The following is a 23,151-nucleotide window of genomic DNA, read 5'->3' as shown; positions in this document are numbered from 1 at the left end:
CTTCTGTACAGCTTTCCTTCTGAGTGAATAAGGTAAGACCTGGGCTCCTGGCATATTTTCTTTACCATGCCTGTCCTGTTGTAACCTTGTGGCGTCTGAAACCTGACAACCTATCCTTCTATCAAAGGCTAAAGTGGTCTCCTTGATTGGTCATAGCACACTTTTTGTGACAGCCTTTTATTTTGAAGCTTGGGCTTTCATACACAGAACTTTATTGTCATTCGGTACAGATACCGAACGAAATTTTCTCAAGTTTACCTCGTGAGTCTTACGCATATGTGGTTCAAGCAGCTTCCTTGAGACTGGGAGAGTAGTATGTGTTTGCCTTGACATTAGTCTTTGTGCTGGAGATCCAAGCTTTGTGTCACATGGCACATTTCTGAGATTGAGGAGGTTTAGAAAAACATCACTTCCATCTCTGTGAGACTTCTCCATGATTTTAGCGCTGCGGACAGCTCTTTCAGCTAACCCATTAGATTGGGGATACTCTGGGCTGCTGGTAACATGAATGAAGCCCCACTGTGTAGCGAAATCTTTAAAGTGTTGGCTTGTGAACTGTCTGGCATTGTCTGATACGAGGGTGTGTGGTGCTCCATGAACTGAAAATGTCTCAAGTTTTGAGATGACTGTTGCTGAAGTACCTTCACGAATCAGGTCAATTTCATACCAGCCTGAATATGAGTCCGCTAGCACCAAGTACTGCTGACTGTAGTTTGGAATGAATTTTCCAAGGTAATTGACCATCCCCAGAAATCTTTGCTGAGCGGGGACATCTGCTGGCACTGGCATTTCACTGATTGCTGTTGTTTTGGAAGGGTCAGCTTTGAGGCCTTCACTTGTGAAAACGTGTCCAACATAGCTGACCTGGTTCAGCTGGAACTTGCACTTGAAAGGATTGAGCCTCATGTTCACCTCTCTGGCACGGTTGAGCACTTTTCTCAAGTTGGCGTCGTGGTTCTTCCACGTTTTTACCTCCAATTATTATGTCATCGACTGTGATAGCACAGGGATATCCAGCGAAAATCTGCTCCATGGAGCACTGGAACACTTCACTGGCAGAGGTAAGTCCGAATGGCATCCTTAAAAATCTGTAGCGACCAAAAGAAGTGCTAAAAATGGTTAGCATTGAAGATGTGTGGTCAAGTGAAATCTGCCAAAAGGAATTCTTAGCATCTAAGACGGAAAACGCCATTGCATTTGACATGTGTGCAGTCACTTCTTCCACAGTACGCATAGGGTGATGTGGCCTTTTCAAAGCAGTGTTCAGGTCTCTTGGATTAATGCATATTCTGATTTCCTGTTTGTTCTTTTTGTTGGAGGCAACCATAGATGACACCCAATTGGTTGGCTCAGCCACAGGAGTGATGACACCCAATTCCTGCATCCTGTCTAGCTTAGCTTTGACTCTGTCCTTCATAGCCACAGGAATCTGATGTGCAGGACGAACAACAGGTCTCACATCTGGGTCAAGTGTCATGGAATAGGTTGCAGGCAGCTTTCCAAGCTCATCAGTGAAGAGATCGCTGTATTCTGTTTGAATTTGATGTGACAGATCATCTTTAGTGGGGCTCAACTGGTGAACATCCTTACTGAATGAGATCAGCCCCATTTGCCTGCATGCACGTAGCCCTAGCAGTGGCAGAGCATCCTCTTGGACAATGTAAAATGGCAATATGTATGGCTGTTCCTCTAGGTGGCACTGCAACTTAACCATACCAACAGGTTTGATTTTGCTGCCCCCATATGCAACAAGGTTTGTGGCTTTAATACATGTTCTTATTTGTTCTTCATCCTGTAGTTGTTCAAATGTATTTTTTGACAACACATTACGCTTGGCACCTGTGTCTACTTTCATTTCAACTGGAATGCCATTAACTTGCACACTGACCAAGGCTTCATCATTTTTTTCTATCTAATGCATCAATTGAATCAGCAGTCATTTGCAGTGTTAATCCATCAACATAGAATGTTTCATCAGCACTGCTGTCGGCTTGGTCAGGTTCTAGCTGGTGAACAGTCCTCCTAGGTCTCGGCCTGTTGTAGGTTTGTTGTGTGGACTTGCAGCACTTTTAAAAATGATTCAATTTTTTCCAAGCATGGCACTGTTGACCAAAAGCTGGACATTTGTCTCTTTTAGCTGCATGACTACCTCCACAGTTGTTGCAGTTGACAATACACTGTGTCCCAGTTTTTTCTGACTGGTTTTTCATTTTTATCTCAGGCTTTTGTTTTCTCATGAACCTAGCCTGGACTGCATCAACATTTGTGACAGAGTGCTGTGGAGAAGCCAGTGTTTTGTTGTGCTCTTCAGTCAGCTCATGAATTTGACAGATAGAGACAGCCTCAACTGGTTTCAAATTACCATCACGTAGTAACAACCTTCTCAAATTGTCATTATTGATACCACAGACCAGTCTATATCTAATAAGCTCCTCATAGAGATCTCCAAATTTGCAGCTTTTTGCTTTCATCCTTAAATCACTGACATATTCAATTGTCTCACCAGCCTTTTGATTCCGTGTGTTGAACTTGTGTCTTTCCATGGTAACATTGGTCTGAGGGTTGAATATCTCCCGAAATTTCCTCTTGAGGCATTCAGGATCCTCTTTGGATTCTGCGGGAACGAGGATGTCTCCACCCTCGCCGGGCTCCCTCACTTCCTCCGTGTACATAAAAGACTGTTTACGTTCAATGGCCTTTGGTCCCGCTAGATTGAGAAGAATGTATGCTTGAGTGGGGGCGAGCTTGTTAGGGTGCCACCGCGATGAAAATGTCATATTCTTGTTCACAAATTCGCCATTATTTACCGATGTTACCGTCAAAGACGAGTGGGACGAGCCTCCGGAATCCATCCACCATGTTGACTGTTTAGCTGCTAGTTGCGCCATCTAGCAGGCTGCTAGTTGTCCTCGCTTGAAAAACAAATCCTGGTCGAAATACACAGTCCATGAAAGTTCCGGAATAAAACTTCTGACAACATGTCTGATGTTGCAAGAATAACAACAAGTTATTTAACTTCAAACCTGGTTTAATGACCATCGAGGGTGCAACGTTACAGACAAGGCCGCAGTTCCCCTGGCCGCAGGTCCACCAGAACCTCCCCCGGGTAACATGCATGCGCAAGATAACTTCATCCAGGAATGGCGTCTGCAATAACTCAACATAGACTGTGAACACAGTGACTGATCTCAAGTCACCACACAATCTGTGGAAGTATCAGTGGAATGGATTTTTGAAGGAAAATTCTCAGCATTATCCAGTATATATCAGTTCTTTCTTCCAAAATATTACCCTGTTTACTATGCATTATGAGCAACCTGGAGCTCCGAGCAACAATCACCTCCAAGTGTTTTTGAGGGGGATTTTTTCACATCATTTTCAAAAGGACACAATTGTTGATATTTTGTACAGTGTAGCCCTTGCTTGTGATTGCACTAGGTCATAAGTGATAGGAGTAGAATTAGGCCATTCGGCCCATCAAGTCTACTCCGCCATTCAATCATGGCTGATCTATCTCTCCCACCTAACCCAATTCATCTGCCTTCTCCCCATAATCTCAGGCTAAAATAAGACATTTTTAAGAAGGTGAATATTTATGTCTCTAGGCAGTCACTGAGTACGATCAAATCAGAATGATAGACGTGAGCATGAAATAAATCAAGGAATATGACTGCTTGACGAGGGTCTCGACCCCAAACGTCACCCATTCATACTCTTCAGAGATACTGCCTATCCTGCTGAGTTACTCAAGCATTTTGTGTCTCTTCGATATGAAAGCAGTGCAGGAATATGGCGCTGAGGTACATTAGCTTTTTTTAATTTAAAAAATGAACTTTATTCAGAATTAGAAACAAGGTACAGAACAAAAACTGCAAAAAATCTTCACACATTATCAGAATCTGTCAGCTGTGATGTTGAGAAGTTGAATGGATTTGAAAGGCCCGTTGATTTGCACCTTCTTTATTAATGAGCAAGAACGCTTGATACACACTGTTCCGTACTTCCTCTACCACCCCCATAGAACCCAACCCCCCCCCCCCCCCCCCGATTGATCCATTCCATTGAACTCAGGGCCGGATTAAGCTAGTGCGGGGCCCGTAGCATATGTTATAAAGGGGCCTTAAATACAGGACAAGGTGACGTCACCACCCGTTCCCCACGTGACCTCACCCAGCCAGCGGCCACGTGCTCCCGCTCCACCAATGAAGGCAACCCAGGCCGGGAACGCACTCAGCCCCGCTCCCTGAATATACTTGGCCCTGCTCCCCGATCGCACTCAGCCCCGCTCCCCGAACACACTCGAGCCCCGCTTCCCGAACTCCGTTAACATTAACGAGCTCCGTTAGCCTACACTGTCCGGGCCTAATACGGGACTCTCAGAGAGTGTGTGATGGAGGGGTTTAGTTTAGGGATACAGCACGAAACAGGTCTTTCGGCCCACCGTCCGTACCGACGAGCAATCCCCGCACACACCAGGGACAATTTTACACATACACCAAATCAATTAACCTACAAACCTGTACGTCTTTGGAGTGTGGGAGGAAACCAAAGATCTTGGAGAAAACCCATGCGGTCACGGGGAGAACGTACAAACTCCATACAGACAGCACCAGTGGTTGGGATCGAACCTGGGTCTCTGGGGCTGCAAGCACTGTAAGGCATTAACTCTACCACTGCGCCACCGTGGAGAGAATGACAGAGGATTGCGAGAAGAGGGCCGGAGGAGTAGGAGCCGAGGATGCCAGAGAAGTAGAGACGGGGAGGGCCAGAGCAATATGGAAATGGTAGGGCCGGAGGAGTGAATAGAGGCTGGACTGGAGGTATAGGGGTGAGAGGGACGGAGTAGGGGAAGGACTGCTGGAGCAGTGGATGCTGAGAGGCATGCAAGGTGTGGGGTAGAGGAGGTGGTAGAAGAGTGGAGGGGGAGACAAGGCCTGGGAAGTGAGGAGAGAAGGCCGGTGGATTGGTAAGAAAGAGGGTCCAAGCTTTTTGGGATGGGTAAGAGGGAGTCGCAGGATTTTGGGAGTATGGGCCAGAAGAGTAGACGGAGAGAGAGGTGCGGATGGGTAGGTGCTGAGAAAAGGCCGAAAGTGTGAGGGAAAGTGCCTATAGAAATGGAAAGTAAAGGCCGGGGGGGGGGGGTGGGGGGGGGGGGGGGGGGGGGGCGACGGAAGAAGGTGTGGGGGAAAGAGGTTCGGAGGAAACGGGGAGAGCGTAATGGAGATGCACAAGAGGGAGAGTGGGACAGAAGACTGGGAATAAAGGGGGGAGATAGATTGGCGGAAGAGAGGACTGGAACAGTATCTATTTGAAGGGACGAAACGGGGAGGTGAGAGGGAAGGGGGATTGGGGAGAGAGATGCCCAGTGGGTGGGGAGAAGGAGAGAGCCGGAGGAGTAGGGAGAGAGAGATGACCGCAGGAGTGAAGAGAGAAGGCCCTAGCAAGGAGAGGGAGGGGTGGAGGGGTAGGGAAAGAGCAGACGGGAGGTATGTGGAAGAGTGAGCAGCGGAGGATTCGGGCTACAAAGTGCCAGAGGAGTAGGGAGGGAGCACCTGAGGAGTAGGGAGAAGGAGGGCCAGAGGAGTGGGAGAGATGGGGTGGGGGGGTGGGTGATGAGGTGGTGAAAGTGGCCCAGGGACCTAAGAGAAAAGAGCCAAGGATTGAGGGGGCCGGGTTGTGTGGGGAGACAAGGCCAATATTCGAGCAGAGGTCTGGAGGAGTAAGGTGTTTGGGTGAGGCCAGAGGTGTGTGGAGTAAGAGGGCCAGAGACTGGGCGGTTGGGCGGTGATGCCGCCGGCTGTCCATTGGTCCGCGCAGTCCCGCCAACACATTCAAACCGTGGCAGTTGGGGAGCGCCGCGCGCAACACAGCACCCCTCAGTGGGATGCCGATTTCAAGCATTTCGTGCGGGGCCCTTGAAAGAGCAGGGCCCGTAGCAAATGCTACTTTTGCTACTTTGTTAAACCGGCCCCCCATAGACTCTCCTCCCCCTCCATAGACTCTCCTGCCCCCCGATAGACTCCCCCCCCGCCCATAGACTCTCCTCCCCCATAGACTCTCCCCCCATAGACTCTCCCCCCCATAGACTCTCCCCCCCATAGACTCTCCCCCCCCATAGACTCTCCCCCCCATAGACTCCCCTCCCCATAGACTCCCCTCCCCATAGACTCTCCCCCCCCATAGACTCTCCCCCCCATAGACTCTCCCCCCCATAGACTCTCCCCCAGAACATAGACTCTCCCCCCCCCATAGGCTCTCCCCCCCATAGGCTCTCCCCCCCATAGACTCTCCCCCCATAGACTCTCCCCCCCATAGACTCTCCCCCCCCATAGACTCTCCCCCCCATAGGCTCTCCCCCCCATAGACTCTCCCCCCATAGACTCTCCCCCCCATAGACTCTCCCCCCATAGACTCTCCCCCCATAGACTATCTCCCCCCCATAGACTATCTCCCCCCCCCCATAGACTATCTCCCCCCCATAGACTATCTCCCCCCATAGACTATCGCCCCCCCATAGACTATCACCCCCCCATAGACTATCTCCCCCCCATAGACTATCTCCCCCCCCATAGACTATCTCCCCCCCATAGACTATCTCCCCCCATAGACTATCTCCCCCCCATAGACTATCTCTCCCCCCATAGACTATCACCCCCCATAGACTATCTCCCCCCCATAGACTATCTCCCCCCCATAGACTATCTCCCCCCCATAGACTATCTCCCCCATAGACTATCTCCCCCCCCCATAGACTATCTCCCCCCCATAGACTATCTCCCCCCCATAGACTATCTCCCCCCATAGACTATCTCCCCCCCATAGACTATCTCCCCCCCATAGACTATCTCCCCCCCATAGACTATCTCCCCCCCATAGACTATCTCTCCCCCATAGACTATCTCCCCCATAGAGTATCTCCCCCCCCATAGACTATCTCCCCCCCATAGACTCTCCCCCCCATACTCTCCCCCCCATAGGCTCTCCCCCCATAGACTCTCCCCCATAGACTATCTCCCCCCCCATAGACTATCTCCCCCCCATAGACTATCTCCCCCCCCATAGACTATCTCCCCCCCCATAGACTATCTCCCCCCCCATAGACTATCTCTCCCCCATAGACTTTCTCCCCCATAGAGTATCTCCCCCCCCATAGACTATCTCTCCCCCATAGACTATCTCTCCCCCATAGACTATCTCCCCCCCCCCCATAGACTATCTCCCCCCCCCCATAGACTATCTCCCCCCCCCCATAGACTATCTCCCCCCCCCCATAGACTATCTCCCCCCCCCCCATAGACTATCTCCCCCCCCCATAGACTATCTCCCCCCCCCCCATAGACTATCTCCCCCCCATATACCAGCTTCCCCCCGAATAGACTACCCCCTCTCCCCCCCCGTAACCCCTCCCCCCCGTAACCCCTCCCCCCCGTAACCCCTCCCCCTCGTAACCCCTCCCCCTCGTAACCCCTCTCCCCCCCACCGTCCGGAAAATGGCCGACGTCATAACGGCATCGAGGCAACGTGGCGCGCCGCGCGCTCTCTGATTGGACGGGAGGCGCCGTTTGAAAGGCACCGGGCCTGGAGCAGAGCGCCAGCACTAGATCGGCGCGGTGATCCCGACCCTCCGTAATGGCGACCACCGGCAAGTGGGAGCTCGTCAACAAGAAAAACAAAAAAACCAGCCTTCACCAAAAATGAGAAGAAGTTGGCCCGCAAGGCTCTGTCGGAGAACATGCCTCGCATCGACCCAGTCCGTGAGTACCGAGCGTCGTGCCCTCCCTGCCCTAGCCTAGTCTGTGGCCCAGCACAGACAGTGCAGCTGCCGGGGGGAGAGGCGACCTCCGTCTGATCGGCGCCGAGTCGAGCCGGGCACTGCACTGCACTGCACTGGTGGTATCCCGGCAACGTCCCGGGGCCGCCTTTGGTCCTGCAATTCGTCCCGAAATTTAACGCAACGTTTTGCTGCAAAACCCGGCAAGAAGTGTCACCCAGTCTTCCAGATGTTGCGATTGGGGCACAAACAAAAATCTCCGAAAATGCTGAGAACACGAAACTAAAAACACAGCAGGTCGGCAGTCGGTGGGGGGAGTGGCGACGTGGATATTTTGGGTCAATGGCCCCCCTCATCAGACATGAGGAACGTGTTTAAAGTTCGAGCGAGGGGGAGCGGTCGAGAAAGGAAATTGTCAAAGATTGCGGACAGAAATCCTCATGGGTAACAGTTCCTTTAAAAAAACAAAACAAGTTCAGATAGGAGAAAAATGAAATTAATTAAAACTGAAAAATACAGCCACATCGAGGAAAGGAACAGAAGAGATACCTGCACTGAGGATTAAAGTGTCCCTTTAAGATTGGTAGAGGACGTTGAGACCTGGGGACGATCAGCCATGATCATATTGCCTGTTGGGCTGTGCTTGAAGGGTCAAGTGGCCTATTCATATTTATTGATATTCTTCTGTTTAATTCAGGATCTCATTTCCCTCCTTGACCAAATGTAATTACTCCAGTGTATCCTAGCAAAAGATTGATGAACACTCATACCGCTTGTCTGAAGAAGGGTCTCGACCCGAAACGTCACCAATTCCTTCTCTCCCGAGATGCTGCCTGACCCGCTGAGTTGCTCCATCATTTTAAATCTTCCTTCGATTTAAATCAGCATCTACAGTTTTTTTTCCTACCCATATTGCTTTAGTCTGTACTTTGAAGTTAACCATTTTGGGAGACACTGTAAGTGACTGTACTGGCAACATCCTCCTAAATCTTCTCTACACCCTGCCCTGCTTAACAATATCTTTCCTATAACAGGGTGGGCAAAACTGAACTCGATGCTCTTAATGTGGCCTCACCAATGTTGTATACAACTGTAACATGACCTCCCAACTTCTATACTCAATACCCTGACTGATGAAGACCAATGTGCTGAAAGCCTTCTTGAACACCTCTTGTAACATGTGATGCCTCTTTCAAAGAACTATGTACCTGCACTCCTAGATCCCCCTGTTCTATAACACTCCCCATAGCCCTGCCATTCACTGTGTAGGTCCTGCCCTGGTTTGACTTTCCAAAATGCAACACCACTCACTTCTTTTTATTAAACTTGCTTATCTTAATTTTCTAGTTTTGGTAAAGAGGTCTAGCATTCAAGGCACTGACTCATTTTATTTCTTCCTCCTTCCCACCGCCAAACAGAATCATTACATTAATGATAAATACATTTATATTGTCTGATTAAAAGCTAAATTGTTTTACTTTTTTCAACAAATGAAAGTTTCCTGTGACATTTTCGAATTGAATGTATTATGCAGCATTGACCATGCCCCTTCCCTTTTAAATGAGTGTTTTTATTTTAGTAGGAAATACTAGCAAATTGAAATTTTAACTCTGTATTGTAATGCCATTAATTGCGTACCATATGATCTATAGCATTATCTTTTCTCGGTTTTCACCGGCCAGTAAATTAAAGATAAGTGAAAAGACATGTACAAAGTGGTCACTGAGGTTTTCTGTATTTGTCTGGCCAGTATGGCCTGCACGCAATAAGTCTTTAGTAAAGAAACAAGCTGCTGGAGGGACTCTTTGATGGTGGACACAAAATGCTGGAGTAACTCAGTCATCATTCATCTATATATAATCACTGCGTTACTCCAGCATTTTGGAGTATATATATAAAGCAGCACCACTGAATGGTTGGATTTCCAGGAGTGAGGCAAGGGTTGGAGCAATAGGCTTCTTTGTTGGTTGTAAAGCAGTGGTCAAGGGTGTTTAATCCTCTGGTGTTGCAGGCGACATGTTGGTGGTAGTTTGGGAGTGATTTTTTTCAGGTTGGCTTTGTTGACATCCCCAGCTATGATGGTAAAGGATTTGTGGTACGCTGACTGGTGTTTGTTGACCACGGCGTGGAGCTCCTCCAGTGCTGGACGGACGTCTGCCTGGGGTCGGATGCAGACTGCGGTCAGGATGATGGAGGTGAATTCCCTCGGGTGGTAGAAGGGGCACTTCACCGCCAGATGTTCCAGGTGCAGAGAGCAGGAGTTAGACATTACTGCCACGTCTGAGCACTACGAAGAGTTGACCATGAGGCAGACAGCCACCTCACCCTTATCCCGATGCCTACATTCGGTCCATACGATGGATGGCGAACCTTCAGGCTGGACGGCTGAGTCTGGGGAGCTGGAGGTGAGCCATGTCTCTGAAACAGCACAGAGCATTCCCTCAGTTCCCTTTGGTAAAGCAGCCTTGACGTTAAGTCCTCCACTTTATTTTCCCGTGATTGAACATTGGCTAATAGGATGGTAGGTAGAGGGGGTCATAGGCCCCTGCACTTCAGTCTGACTTGTAGTCCTGCCCGCCGGTTATGTCAAGGTTGGCTGCAGGAGGTGCCCCGGAACACAGAGACGGTCGGGTGAGGGGAGGAATGTTTGTTCGTGGGCCGAGCCAGTCGAGGATGACTGAGGAGGCCCTGCAGCAGCCTGGGTCTTAACACGATCGGGGGATACTCCAGTACATCAAGTGAGTAAATCAAACTAAGAAGGGTCTCGACCCGAAACGTCACCCATTCCTTCTCTCCCGAGATGCTGCCTGACCTGCTGAATTACTCCAGCATTTTGTGAATAAATCGATTTGTACCAGCATCTGCAGTTATTTTCTTATATAAACTTTGGACTACAATCACTGTGTGGTGCATTTAAGATAATAAAGCTCCATAAAGCATAAATCTTTCCCCTCTCGCCATAAACCTATGTCCTCAGGTTCTTGATTCCCCAACTCTGGGTAAAAGTTGAAGGTAGACACAAAATGCTGGAGTAACTCAGCGGGACAGGCAGCATCTCTGGAGAGAAGGAATGGGTGACATTTCGGGTCGAGAGCCTTCTTCTGGGAAAAAGTTTCTGTGCATCTTCCCTATGTATTCCCTTCAGCCTCCTGCACTCCAAAGAATTAAGACCCAGTCTGCCCAACATCTCCCTATAGGCCCTCGAGTCCTGGCAGCATCCTGTAAATCTTTCCAACTTGATGACATCCTTCCTATAGCAGGGTGACCAAAACTGAACACAATACTCCAAATGTAGCCTCACCAACCTCTTGTACAGCTGTAACATAACGTCCCAACTTCTATAATACCCTGACTGTTGAAGACCAATGAATCAAAAGTTTTCTTGACCCCCCATCTACCTGTGACAAAACTTTCAGAGAACTGTATACTAGATTCATCTCCTCTTGAAAACACTCCCCAGTGTCCTGACATTCACCAAAGGTCCTGCCCAGGTTTGACTTCCCAAAATGCAGCACATCACTCTTATCTGCATTAAAATTTATTAACCATTCCTCAGCCCATTTGCCCAGTTAATCTCACATTTGCCCAGTTACCTCACTTGTGTATGATTCATATATCTCAGCCTGGGCTCTTGTCGTCATACAGTGCAGGTTCCTCAACTATCAAACATCCATTTTCACTAATCCTACTTTGTTTCCATTTTATTCTTCCCACCTTCAACTCTCTCAACCATCAACTTTCCCACATTCTACTTTTCTCCACATCTGAGGCAATTTGTAGTGGCCAATTAATGAATTAAATTAGCTGCCAAAAGGGACCTGGAAGAAAATGAGTACCTGGAAGAAACCAATGCAGGCATAGCATCAGAGGTCAATATTGAACCTGGGTAACTAGAACTATGAGGCAGCAGCTTTTACTTGTGCTACTGCTTGCACTCTGGTGTTGTGAGCAATTATGTGTGAACAAAAGATGTTAGGACAAACTTTAAATTATTACTGCTAATGGTGTGGTTATATAGTGAAAGTTCAGCAGCATAGGAGTCCACATGTGTGCTTGTGAATCACAGAATGGTTAAGCAAGGAATAAGGCCATTTGTTTTTGAGTCCCTGTTAGCTCTAAGATTAGTCCACATCCACTCTCATCCTCGTTCCCTTTTGCTTATCATTTCTAAGTTCTTGGTATTCAGCTCTCTTTTAAATGCTGGAACTGAATCAGATTTCTACAGCTATACCGGGGTAATGCATTCCAGACTGTAACCACTTCCTGCATTTAATAAGAGAAAATGTTTGGTTTGGTTCTTTTGACGGTTACTTTCATTCTGTGTCTTCTGCTTCCAACTTTAATAGTGGACATCCTTTTGCTCTGTCTGATCACCTTGCTACCTCTTTTTGTTTCAAGGAAAGAAGCTTCTTCAATCTATGCGTATATTCAAGCACTTCATCCCTCGAGTCATTTTAGTAAATCTCTTCTGCACTCTTTCTGAAATATTCCAATAGTGTGGCGGTGTGGCCTGGGCACATGATTCCAAATATAACCAAACTGGTTTTTATAACGTTTACTGTGACTTCCTTGCTATTGTGTTCTGTTTCTACTTGTAAACCCGAATCTCATATTTTCTTAAAGCAATTTTTAAATTTGCCCGGTCTCTTCCAATGTACAAGTTGTGTACATCTTGACCTCTGTTCTTGTTGTTTTTTGAATTATATGCTCGTTGCTCCTTATATACTTCATTGAAGATATAGCGCATTTCAGAGAATGTCACCTGGCACTTATTTCAGAGGTCTAGCTGTTCTCTGCCAAATCTATCTTCCTCACAGTTCAGTATGTGTCCAGATTCTGTAAAGTTTTGTCTTGGAAATTGCCCTTTATGCCCAAGTTCATATATATATATATATATATTGGGCAAAGCAAGATCTTAATACAATAGGCTTGTATCCTGCTCAAATGAAATGGGTTAGATTTCACCAGCTGCAGAATGCACACACGAGTCCTTTTCAGCCGTACTGCTCCCTATAATCTGCTGGATTGTCTGTATGGCCATTCCCACAAAGCAGTTCGTTCAGTCAGAAGTTTATTTCAGCTAGATCTGAAATGGCTGAGAAACATTTTTGCAACATTGAAAACAATTAAAATGAATTTGCACATTAATTGTTGGTAAATTAATTTGAATGTATCTAAAAATTGAATTTAATCGGTAATTTAAAAAAAACCTTTTACCTTCATGTGTACTTTTAATATTGGTCACACCCAAATTGAGGTTAGGTTGGCCAACTGCAGCTGGACACTAAACTTAGTGGGTAGGTGGGATGTATATCTGACTGCTCTTAGTAAATTTATGGATCGTTCCTATTGATGAAGTTGAATATGATGGCCTTGGACCTGCAGCATGTTCCATACTTATGTGCAAGCCAACCAATTACCTTGCACTTTTTGGTTTGTGATTTTTGCACAACTGACTATTTTCTGCAGTCCAAGTGGTCAACCATGTGGCTACTTTTTGCCATCTGCATGCTACTTTGTTTTCAATCCCATAATTAAGTCTAAATCACAATTGTGTACTACATAAAGCAAGTGGCCATACACCAAACCAGTTCAGTTTAATAGTGGACTGCCTGTCCCACTGTGGACTTGTATTCACTACTGGACTTGTATTCGCTGCCCTATTAATGTTGAAATGTAGTTTTCATATTTTCATGTGAAAGGTAAACCATGTGACAGAGATGTTTTTTTATTAAGCTCCTTTGAAACCATCCGAAACCCTCTTTGAACTTGGATTTGAGAAAATGGGAAAGAAGCAAAACAAAGAGCAAGTTCCTCCAATATCTTCATCTGAGCAACTGCTGCAGAAACCACCCACTGGGGGAAAGGTGATCAAGAAATCCTCTGGTGATAGTGTACCAAAGCACAAGACATTTCCTTCTTTGGAGGCTGCCATTAAAGCTGTACGTACTTGAGAAATATTTATTTTGTTCTGTCTTTCAGTATAATGTATTGGTGTTTCTTTAAGTTAATTTTGGTAAGCATTCTTTGGAAATTTTGTACTGAAAAATTGAGGTTAATATTTGCAGTTATTAAATTAAATGTGTTAATTTTATTGCATTTGAAACAAAATATAAACATGATCAATACTGAGTACGTAAGGATGAAATGCAGTTACCCATCCACCTCTGGATTCTCTTGAGTAAAAACAACCTGTTATGTAAACTTGTGCAGGAAAGAACTGCAGATGCTGGTTTAAATCGAAGGTAGGCACAAAATGCTGGAGTAACTCAATGGGACAGGCAGCATCTCTGGAGGGAAGGAATGGGTGACGTTTCGGGTCGAGTCCCTTCTTCAGACTAGTGTCGGAGGAGTGGGCGGGACAGAGATAGAATGCAGTCGGAGACAGTAAAACTGGTGGGAAAAGGGGGAGGGGATGGAGAGAGGGAAAACAAGGGCTATTTGAAGTTAGAGAAGTCAATGTTCATACCGCTGGGGTGTAAGCTACCTAAGCAAAATATAATATATGTTGTTCCTCCAATTTGGGCTGGGCCTCCCTGTGACAATGGAGGAGGCCCAGGACAGAAAGGTTAGATTGGGAATGGGAGGGGGAGTTAATGTGCTGAGCAACTGGGAGATTAGGTAGGTTAAGGCAGACTGAGCGGAAGTTACGTTCAGGGGGGGAGAGGTTAGAGTAAGTCAGGGGAGTGGAAATGTTGAGGCGGTTGATGTCCCGCAGTTGGAAATGAAAAGGTCTAAAGAAGGTAGAGGGCCATCTGGGGGAGTCCAAGAGGAGGGGGTCTGGTGGAGACGGGAGGAGGGGTCATGACTGGGTGGTGAGGACTCCTTCCCATAGAAAAAGGCACGGAGGCAGAGGCGACGGAAGAAGAGCTCTACATCGTGGCGGACCCAGAACACGTTGAGGCAGGGTTGGAGGGGAACAAGGGTGAGGACCCTGCTGAGAACAGGCCATTCCGTATCAGAAAGGGGGAGGTCAGAGGGGATGGTGAACACAAGGCAAGGGTGGGGTTTGGGGTCGGAGGAAGGCAGGTGCGTAGATGAAGGCCTAGGCGGTCTGGTGGGGTGGGGGGGTGGTGCGTGTTCGGAGAGGAATTGGGCATGACCATTGTACTGGTGGAGAGTAACTGGGACCACCTGGTTAAAAGTGGAAGAACCAGTGGAACCCCCACTGATGTTCCCTGTTGCAGGGGGGAGCAGTAGGACCCAGCACAGTCTGACCCAGTGGTGTGGGAGTCTGCATCGTGGAGATGGTGGGCCTAGTGCTGAGCCTGGGACTTGGGTAAGGCGACGGCTGCGGCCCGCTGGTGGGCGGTGGAGTGGCGAGGATTGGCGGAATCGTTGGTGGAGGCCCGCAGGGGCTGGAGTCCGGGCCAGCGGACTCCAGTGTAAACTTGCTGGATCAGGCAGCATCTGTGGAAGGAAATAGACATGCGATTCTGAAGGATCCCAAATTAACTGTTGTCTGTCTGCAAATGCTGCCTGGCCAACTGAGCTTCTCCAGCAGTTTTTTACTTGGTCTGGATTTCCCTGTTGCAACAATGTACTGCGTTGTTAAAGTGACAGAAGTAACCTTTAGCCCTTCAGGCTTGTTCTGCCTTCATGGAGATTGATAGCTGATCAGGGTTTAAATTGCATATTTCATTGTTTCTTATCTCTTGGCACTTTTCAGTTAATAAGAATCTCAAGGTTTAAAATTAACTATTGACCTGGAATTGACTGCCATTTGCACAAGGGTTCCAAACTTGTTTCACCGTTTGAATGCTGACGATGTTTTCTGAACATGAACTCCCAGCTACTGGAATTTGTGGAGATGGTGTAGCTCATTTCCCACTGATATGTTACAGACACTCCTTTGTATTCTAAATTCCTGGGATTTGCATAAATATCTACAATACTTTAACATTTGAATTGCTTCTGTATTTGGATGTGACCTCTTAATTGTTGAAAATAGCATCCCTAAAACTCCAGATTTTCCACATGGCCTGTAGATTTCCAAAATTTGCAAAGTGCTGTGTTCTATCCTTTCCATCTTGTGTAGATAACCTTCATATTTTCCAACTTCAAAAGAAATTTACTTAATCTGTTATTTTTGTTGTGGATATTTCCATCTTCAGCCTTGCAGTATCATGTAGCTTTCTCATTGTTAAAATTTTCAAGCTCATCGTCTAAATTGTTGTGTGATTTTATAATCTGACAAATGAAAGTCGTATTGAATTATGTTTGAATTTGAAGAGCTCAGTGTCACTGATTAAGGATGAAGTCAATTTGCCTGCTTGCTTATTTGTTCAATGCGAGCATTATTGTCCGTCCCAGGTTATTCCTGGACTGAATAGATTAAGTCAGCTTGAACCATATTTAGGCCAGTTTGGGTAAAAATGGTCGATTTTTGTTTCCGGGTGGCCAGTGCGAACCATATATGTTAGTTTCAGCTACTATCTTTCCCAATTCTGAATTGTATCGTATCTAAATTCTCGAGCTAGTATGGTAGGAGTCAAACTTGTGAAAGCTTTCGGATGTGTATTCAAACTTGTCTCTCCAGATCAGTAGTTTGGAAACTTTACCTCCAGACTGCCTTACCATCATTCTGCCATTTGAAATGCCCATTTTGGAAAAATTAACACGATTATGCAATGTTTTCATGTCACCATAATTGAAGTTGTTAAGTATCTTAAAAAGCCATCATTTTCTCTGCAGCTTGATTTGAAAGAACTTCAGGAGCAAATGGATAAAAGTCAAGACTTGTTTCCTGGGAATCCATCTGTCTGGGTGAAGGATCTGGCTGGATACTTGAATTATAAACTGCCGGCACCAGAGTCAGACCCCACCCTCAGTCAGTTTTCTTATGGTCAGTTGGGGTCAATGTTGTAATTTTGTATTTCCAGTTAACCTGTGATTTCACATTGATTTGTAGATACTGTGGTGCGTATCTAACATGTACACCAATGAAAAGATCTTTGCTCTTTCCCCATGCATTATGGAAACATATGCCCTTGTCACTGTTTCCTTGTTGTGTGGATAAACAGGAATGTGGAAGTACCACTATATTGCCATGATCACAGGTTTCTTTTTGGAGAACTACAATGTTCTAAACAGGAGGTAAGGTGTTAGGAATCTTGGACTAAAAGCAGAGTCGGTGCTTATTCTTAGATTCTTAATACTGCACCTTCTCCAACAATTGATGGGATAAAGGGAAAGTCAATGATTTTGTTAAAATGAGACATTGAAATTATGTTCTCCATAACATAGGAAATTGTAATTCACTGTTGACATCAATTCATTTTCTTGGCACAGTGGCTCCAGTGTAAATATTAAACCACATTAAACAAGTGGTAGTCCAATGGAGGTTATTCAGTTAAGCGCACGCTTTATGTTTGCCCCTATGACTGTCCTTCGTATGCAAGTTTTTTAATGACAGCAGGCCTCTTAACCTGTAATAAAATGCCATAGTCTCACTGTGACTCCGAATTTTACAGTCAGTGGTCAAGCAGTAGCTGACAGTAGCCACTTGAAATTGATTCTCCAGGAAGAAATGCTGACCGGTCTGCACAAACCGGACAATATTTACACCCTCTAATTATCAGATTTAGTTAAAAACAAAGCCCTGACACTAGCTGCAGTGGCATCACTTAATAACCTGAACAGCTATTCGCTATGCGCAATATCGACAGCACAATTTTTATCTACTTTTTAAGCAGCACCTAGGGTGTTAAATAAGTTTTGTGTAATAGAAATGGTTAATGTCAATCCTGAATTTGTTTTAAACTTAAATTACTTACTTTGAAATCTCTCTCTGAAGAAATAATTATACATAGCTATCCTTATTTTAGAATCAGACGTTGTTGGATAGTAATTAAAAATTTGTTTTCCATTTTAAAAACTCAGATCTCTTGTAATAAAGCATAACATTTAAAATTATTGAAGCGAGTTTCCTTAATTCTACTGGAGTTGGCATAGAGGTATACTGAGTCACTGATGGCAGCATCACAATTTCTGTGCAGATCTGTGCCTCAAAATCTTGGATTTGTCAGTCTTGTAGTGTGGTATTGCTGGTGCTTTGTGCTGTTTAGTCTTACAGTTGCAGGAGGCAGCAGTTCTTAACTTTAACTATCTTTTTGAAAAATCCTTTGCAGATTATCCATATTGCCATGCAAGTAAAGATCTTAAGAATATCATCAAATCACTGCTAGGAAAAGCATCCGACGGCCTGGAGCACTTTTTTGATCACTGTATCTACACAATGTTGCGAGAACAAGATAAAACTGCAGGTAAGTAACTGCTGCGATCCATTTTGCCAATTTTATCTTTCATTATATATGGTGTCATCTTGGGTCAAACATATAATAGTCAGGCACGTGAAGTTTCCGTGCATTTCCGTGTTTTTAAAATCCATTTTCCTCTCTTTTTGCATGATTTCCCGTTTTTCACTTTGCCAAATAAACGGAGAAATCGGATCGAATAAAAGAAAGGAAAAAAACCAATGTAGAGACTTGTAATTAACACTAGGGTTCCGCTAGAAGTCGCTAGGGGTCCTGCGAGAAATCCCCCGGGCCCTGGAGGTCTCTCCGAAAATGTGGCACCTAGGCTGGGCAAAGCAGCCAATCTCGACCTCATCGGGACATCCATGGCCAAATTGGTTGAATTTGCAACCTGCGGCCGGGGCTCTGGAACCAAGAGTGCCAGAAAATCAGTGGTGGAACTGTAATGAGTAAATATTAAATTTAAATGCAAGATTATATAACTAAATTAATTAAGACAGGGTTAAAATATAAAACCCATCAGAAAAGCCAATGACCACCTTTTTGGGCTGATTATCAATTAATGTGCGAATTTAGTTAAATGTTATTAGTGTACAGTGACAAATTCACATTATTTTGTAATGTCTTTTTACTTTGAAATGCACTAAAACAGGCTTGAAACGGGTAATTTTGTGTGTAAATTTTCAAAACAATTCCAATTTTCTGACCTGTTGTACGCCTCGTGCAAGCGCTCAGCTCTTTCCCTCTTTTTTTTACCTCACTCGCATGCCTGAATAGTTCAACTTGGATCTTTTATGATCTACTTCAGGTCAAATCAGTGTTAGGTAAAATAGATGTCTGAATGGTACCTTTGTTTCTCACGTCTTCATACAAAACAACATCACTCATGCAGTAGGCCTTGCCATCAAGCTACCCTTCAGCTGAGCCAACTTTCTTTATTGTCCTTAATAGTTTCATTCCTGAAACCTGCAGAATATTGAAATATAAATATTAACATAAATGGCATGGCTAACATATAATAAATCGGACATGATCATCTCTGCTCATAAAGTGGTGCAAAATGTGATACTTTGCATTGACTGATCAAGAGAATGCTTCTCTCTACTTTTATCGTTTAAATCTGTGTTCATCTTTGCGGGTAACTTGGGTAAACATGGTGGCAGATGTTTAAGTCTGTGCATCTGTGTAGTGTGAGTGCAGATTTTGATGCCATGACCAAAAAGCATTGACAAATATACATTGTTTTAGTGCATCCTTTCAATAGTATTATCAGTAGCTCTAGTGTGTGCTGATGATTGGTAAACGGTTCACGTTAGTGGGGGAGATATCAGTCAAGCAGCCTACATTTTGTTTTGCTGATATTATAGCTGCAATCAATCGGGAAAATGAAGATTAGACCACCTCGAATTTTGCCATGGAGGTTTGTGAATCAGGAGTTGTTGCTTTGCTATCGGGTGGGTTCCTCGTCGTTTGCAGGGTCTTCTGTTCACTGTGCCTTTTTGTTCAGTCAATTTTCTGTTCAGCAATAGCCACCTTGCAGATGATGGGGTAGATGAATAATTGTCAGTGGTAGATGAATAAATTCTGAAGATAATTGCTTCACTTTGTGTAGTGGAAATAACTTTTTACAGCCCAGCTCTAAATGATAAGACAACCATCTTGCATCTTATCAAGTACATGTGTCCAAACATTGCTGAATGAAATATATCAGGATGAAGATCTTCCATTTTATTTCACACTACTTGATGGAATTTGTTGATTGTGGAATTGTCTAAGTCCATGAAATGGATTGGAGTTTGTAGTCTTCATTGGAATTCATGTTAACAGCACAGTGTCATTATAGGTCTCTGAACTGCTAACAAATGGAGTGGGTGAGCAATTGATGGTCAATAGTATATTTCACTGTAGTCTTCACTGATGAGCATTCTAGTAATACACGTACAAATGAAATAGCTATATGCGAACAAAAATGTTTAATGAAAAAATTTGCTTCTTTCAGGTGAATCTCTGCATGGCTACAGAATTTGTGTTCAGGCTATATTAGCAGAAAAACCTAAAATTGCAACCATGAATTTAGGAAAGGTAAGCAGATTGCACTGCATATTGGTTGTTTTGTGGTGATTTATTGCAAATCCAAACCAAATGCATTTTGTTTAATATAACTAGTAATTCAAGCATTTAAGAAGCATTGGACTCGTGCATGAAGAAGGAAAACGCGGTTAAACTGATAGATTGGAATGAGGAACAATGGGAAGTGACTTGTTGTCTTGCACTAGCTCACCTAAATGGTTTCTCTGTTGTATATTTTGTGTAAACCATTGGACTTTGAGAGAAAACCATTTTTTTAACGCCAAATTCTGCTTGCTTCTATATACCATTTCTGTAGCTTTATTGATTCTCTAATTATCTATCACTCATGTTACACCTTATTTCCCATTGGATGCAAATCGTTTGTCAAATCTAAAGACCACCTATCCTTGAGTGTCCACACATTGATTTCAAGCTACATTATTCTGTCTATCTTGCATCAACCTCATTTTTTCCCAATTGTTGTTTACTGAAGTTACGTCTACAGTTCAGGTGGTGGTGGGGCCTTGCGGCCGATGGACCCTTGCGGGTCGACCCGTGGTCGGGGAGGGTAGCCACTGTGAGGGGGGAGGGAGAAGAACAATGGAGGACCTGGCATGGGGGGACCGCCGTGAGAGAGGGGAAAGAACAATGAACAATGGAGGACTCGGCATGGGGGGGGGGGGGGGACAAAGGAGGAGCCGGCAGGGGTACTTTGTAACTTTGTCAGTACCGTTTATGTGGTGAAAATTTGCATACCTTGGGTATGCAAGCAAAGAATTTCACTGTACCTAATCACATGTGTCAATAAAGTATTCCATTCCAAGTTACACTTGATATAAAGCACATGGTGACTGCATGACTTACTGCACATAACAAATTTTCCTGTTTCTTTCCTCTTCTCCCTCAATCCTCAGTAATTGGTTATCATACTTGGTTTTTGAAGGTTGAGTTAATGAGCCCACTATCATGAAAACACTTAGTTTTATTTGATTTTTGACCGTAATGCGAAATGTTTCAGTGAGCGAAATTCTGGATTTTATCAGAATTTTGAATGGATTTCATTTCAGCAAGGATTTGACCATGAACACATTGAAAGGCTGATGAGGGAACATCAGGCTTGGAGCCAAGGTTGCTATTTTTCATCTCGTTTGACATTTTCTTCAGCTTTCTTTTGGAAAAAAAACATGATTGAACCCCTCGTGGCCTTTATTAGGTGTTCATTGTGGTCAGATGTTGTGCCTTTGCATAAAACCTCCTTAAGGAGCGCAGCTACTTAATTTCTTTGTTGCTGGTTTGGCAACACCTTGACATGGAAAATTCTGATTGAAAGTGCAGCCTGGTTGTTTACACATTGCAACAGAGACGTTTAAATTAAATTTGCACAAGATTTATTTTTAAGATGCAAAGTTGTTTTAAAAAATATATCAAATATTTGTTTAAATGTATACTGGTCTTATCGAATTGACCATTAGAAATATAAAATCTAGGTAGAGTTCATGTTCCAAATTATTCTGCCTATACTTGTTTAAAATTCCTTACGGTGTGAGTGGCAAAGTTGGTTAAGTGTTCTGGGATATAAACCTAAATGCTGGAGGAAATAGACAGATGATGTTTTGAGTTGGGACCCTTCAGATTGAAGTATTTCTAGATTTTGCTTTATAAAATGAGTTAAATATAAAACTTATTTAAGTGTAGTTGTGGCCATTTAGAATAATTTGTACAATCGACCTTGGTTTCAATTCACTTCATGATGTTTATAATGACATTGAGAGGTTGGATGATTCAATACTTGCTCAATTACTTTTATTGTGAATGTCTTTAGTGATCCCAGCGGGCTATATGAGTGTTTTATGCATTTTTAATGATCAGTAAACTTTTCCTGTTTATCTTGCAGATGTATTCTAATGATGTTGAATTTTTTTTTCAGTATCTAGAAATGTTGAGATCTCAGTATAATAAACCAATTAAATGCCTGAGCATCATGTGGGCCCTAGGGCAAGCTGGGACAGATTTAGCTGAAGGATTGAAAGGTGAGGAATCTGTGATTAACAAATTAAGAGTGGAATTGTTTTCTATTTTTGTTTAATACCATTCAATTATTTGATACATCCCTTTCACTCTTGATCTTGGTATATCATCTCGTACATCTAGTTCACATCTAGGGTTGGGGGGGGGGGGGGGGGGGAGGGGAAGAATGGAATGGGATAGATGAGGAGAACATTTCCGAATGAGACCAAATGGATTAAATGGATGTTGGACGCGCAGTTGTTTGTTGGTGTTATGTGTGTTCAATAGCAGGACTGGGATGCGGCAGGCTAAGGTAATGAAGAAACAAGTGGATATCTTGGTCGTCTTTCTGCATCAGCACAAGTGGCTTCTGCTAATCAGTTCTGTATGTTTTTTTTTAATAAAAATCAGAATCCCAACATGTGAAATTTGATTTTCATTTTCAGTTGAGAATTCTGCTTTGAATCCAAAATGATTATATTTGGACAAAGTTTCCCCTCATTGGCTTCTCTCTATCAATTGAGCAAAACACTGATCCTAAGTAAATTTAGTGCAAGTAACCTCTGACCTGAAAGCTTTTCTGTTTTTCCTCTACCCTAGTATGGCTGAACATTATGCTTCCTGTATTGGGCATCAAAGCACTCTCTGCCTTTGCAATCAGCTACTTGGATAGACTGCTAATGTGAGTATTTCACTCTGAAGAGTATGGGAAAAGATGGCTGTGTTGTTTTAAAAGGCTGAATATTAATAAAACCTAATTTGTGCTTTAATTACTGTTTTTGTTCCCCCATAATGCAGTAGAGCAGTGTTCTTGTACACCGGCATCTGCAATACTTAAAACCTTTCCACAGCCAATCTTCTGGCACTAGACTGCCATTTTTAAAAAAAAGAGAAAATTACAGGGGTCTGACTGAAACTCGTTTCCTTTAACATAGCTGGCTTTACGTTTGTTTTTCCGATTAAGATTTGTTTTCCAAAATAACGTCCAATGCAGGAAGACTGACGCCTCAGCCAGCTTGTGGAATACAATTTAGAGGGAAACCTGGA

At 44.3% G+C, this 23,151-nt stretch overlaps 1 protein-coding gene across 1 annotated transcript in view; it reads left to right on the top strand.

Moving 5' to 3' along the window:
* The first annotated feature begins 7,560 nt into the window (after window positions 1–7,560).
* Window positions 7,561–23,151, top strand: part of tmem214 (transmembrane protein 214) — a 38,429-nt gene continuing 22,838 nt past the window's right edge. Inside the window, 8 exon segments of the mRNA XM_078399358.1 lie at window positions 7,561–7,671; window positions 7,673–7,754; window positions 13,508–13,713; window positions 16,466–16,616; window positions 17,902–18,036; window positions 20,027–20,109; window positions 22,025–22,127; window positions 22,705–22,786. Coding sequence (XP_078255484.1) covers window positions 7,630–7,671; window positions 7,673–7,754; window positions 13,508–13,713; window positions 16,466–16,616; window positions 17,902–18,036; window positions 20,027–20,109; window positions 22,025–22,127; window positions 22,705–22,786 — 884 coding nt within the window. The 5' untranslated portion in view covers window positions 7,561–7,629.

The sequence above is a fragment of the Rhinoraja longicauda genome, chromosome 5 (genome assembly GCF_053455715.1).
Source record: "Rhinoraja longicauda isolate Sanriku21f chromosome 5, sRhiLon1.1, whole genome shotgun sequence".
Classification (NCBI taxonomy): domain Eukaryota; kingdom Metazoa; phylum Chordata; class Chondrichthyes; order Rajiformes; family Arhynchobatidae; genus Rhinoraja; species Rhinoraja longicauda.
This window is presented reverse-complemented; position numbering and strand designations above follow the sequence as displayed.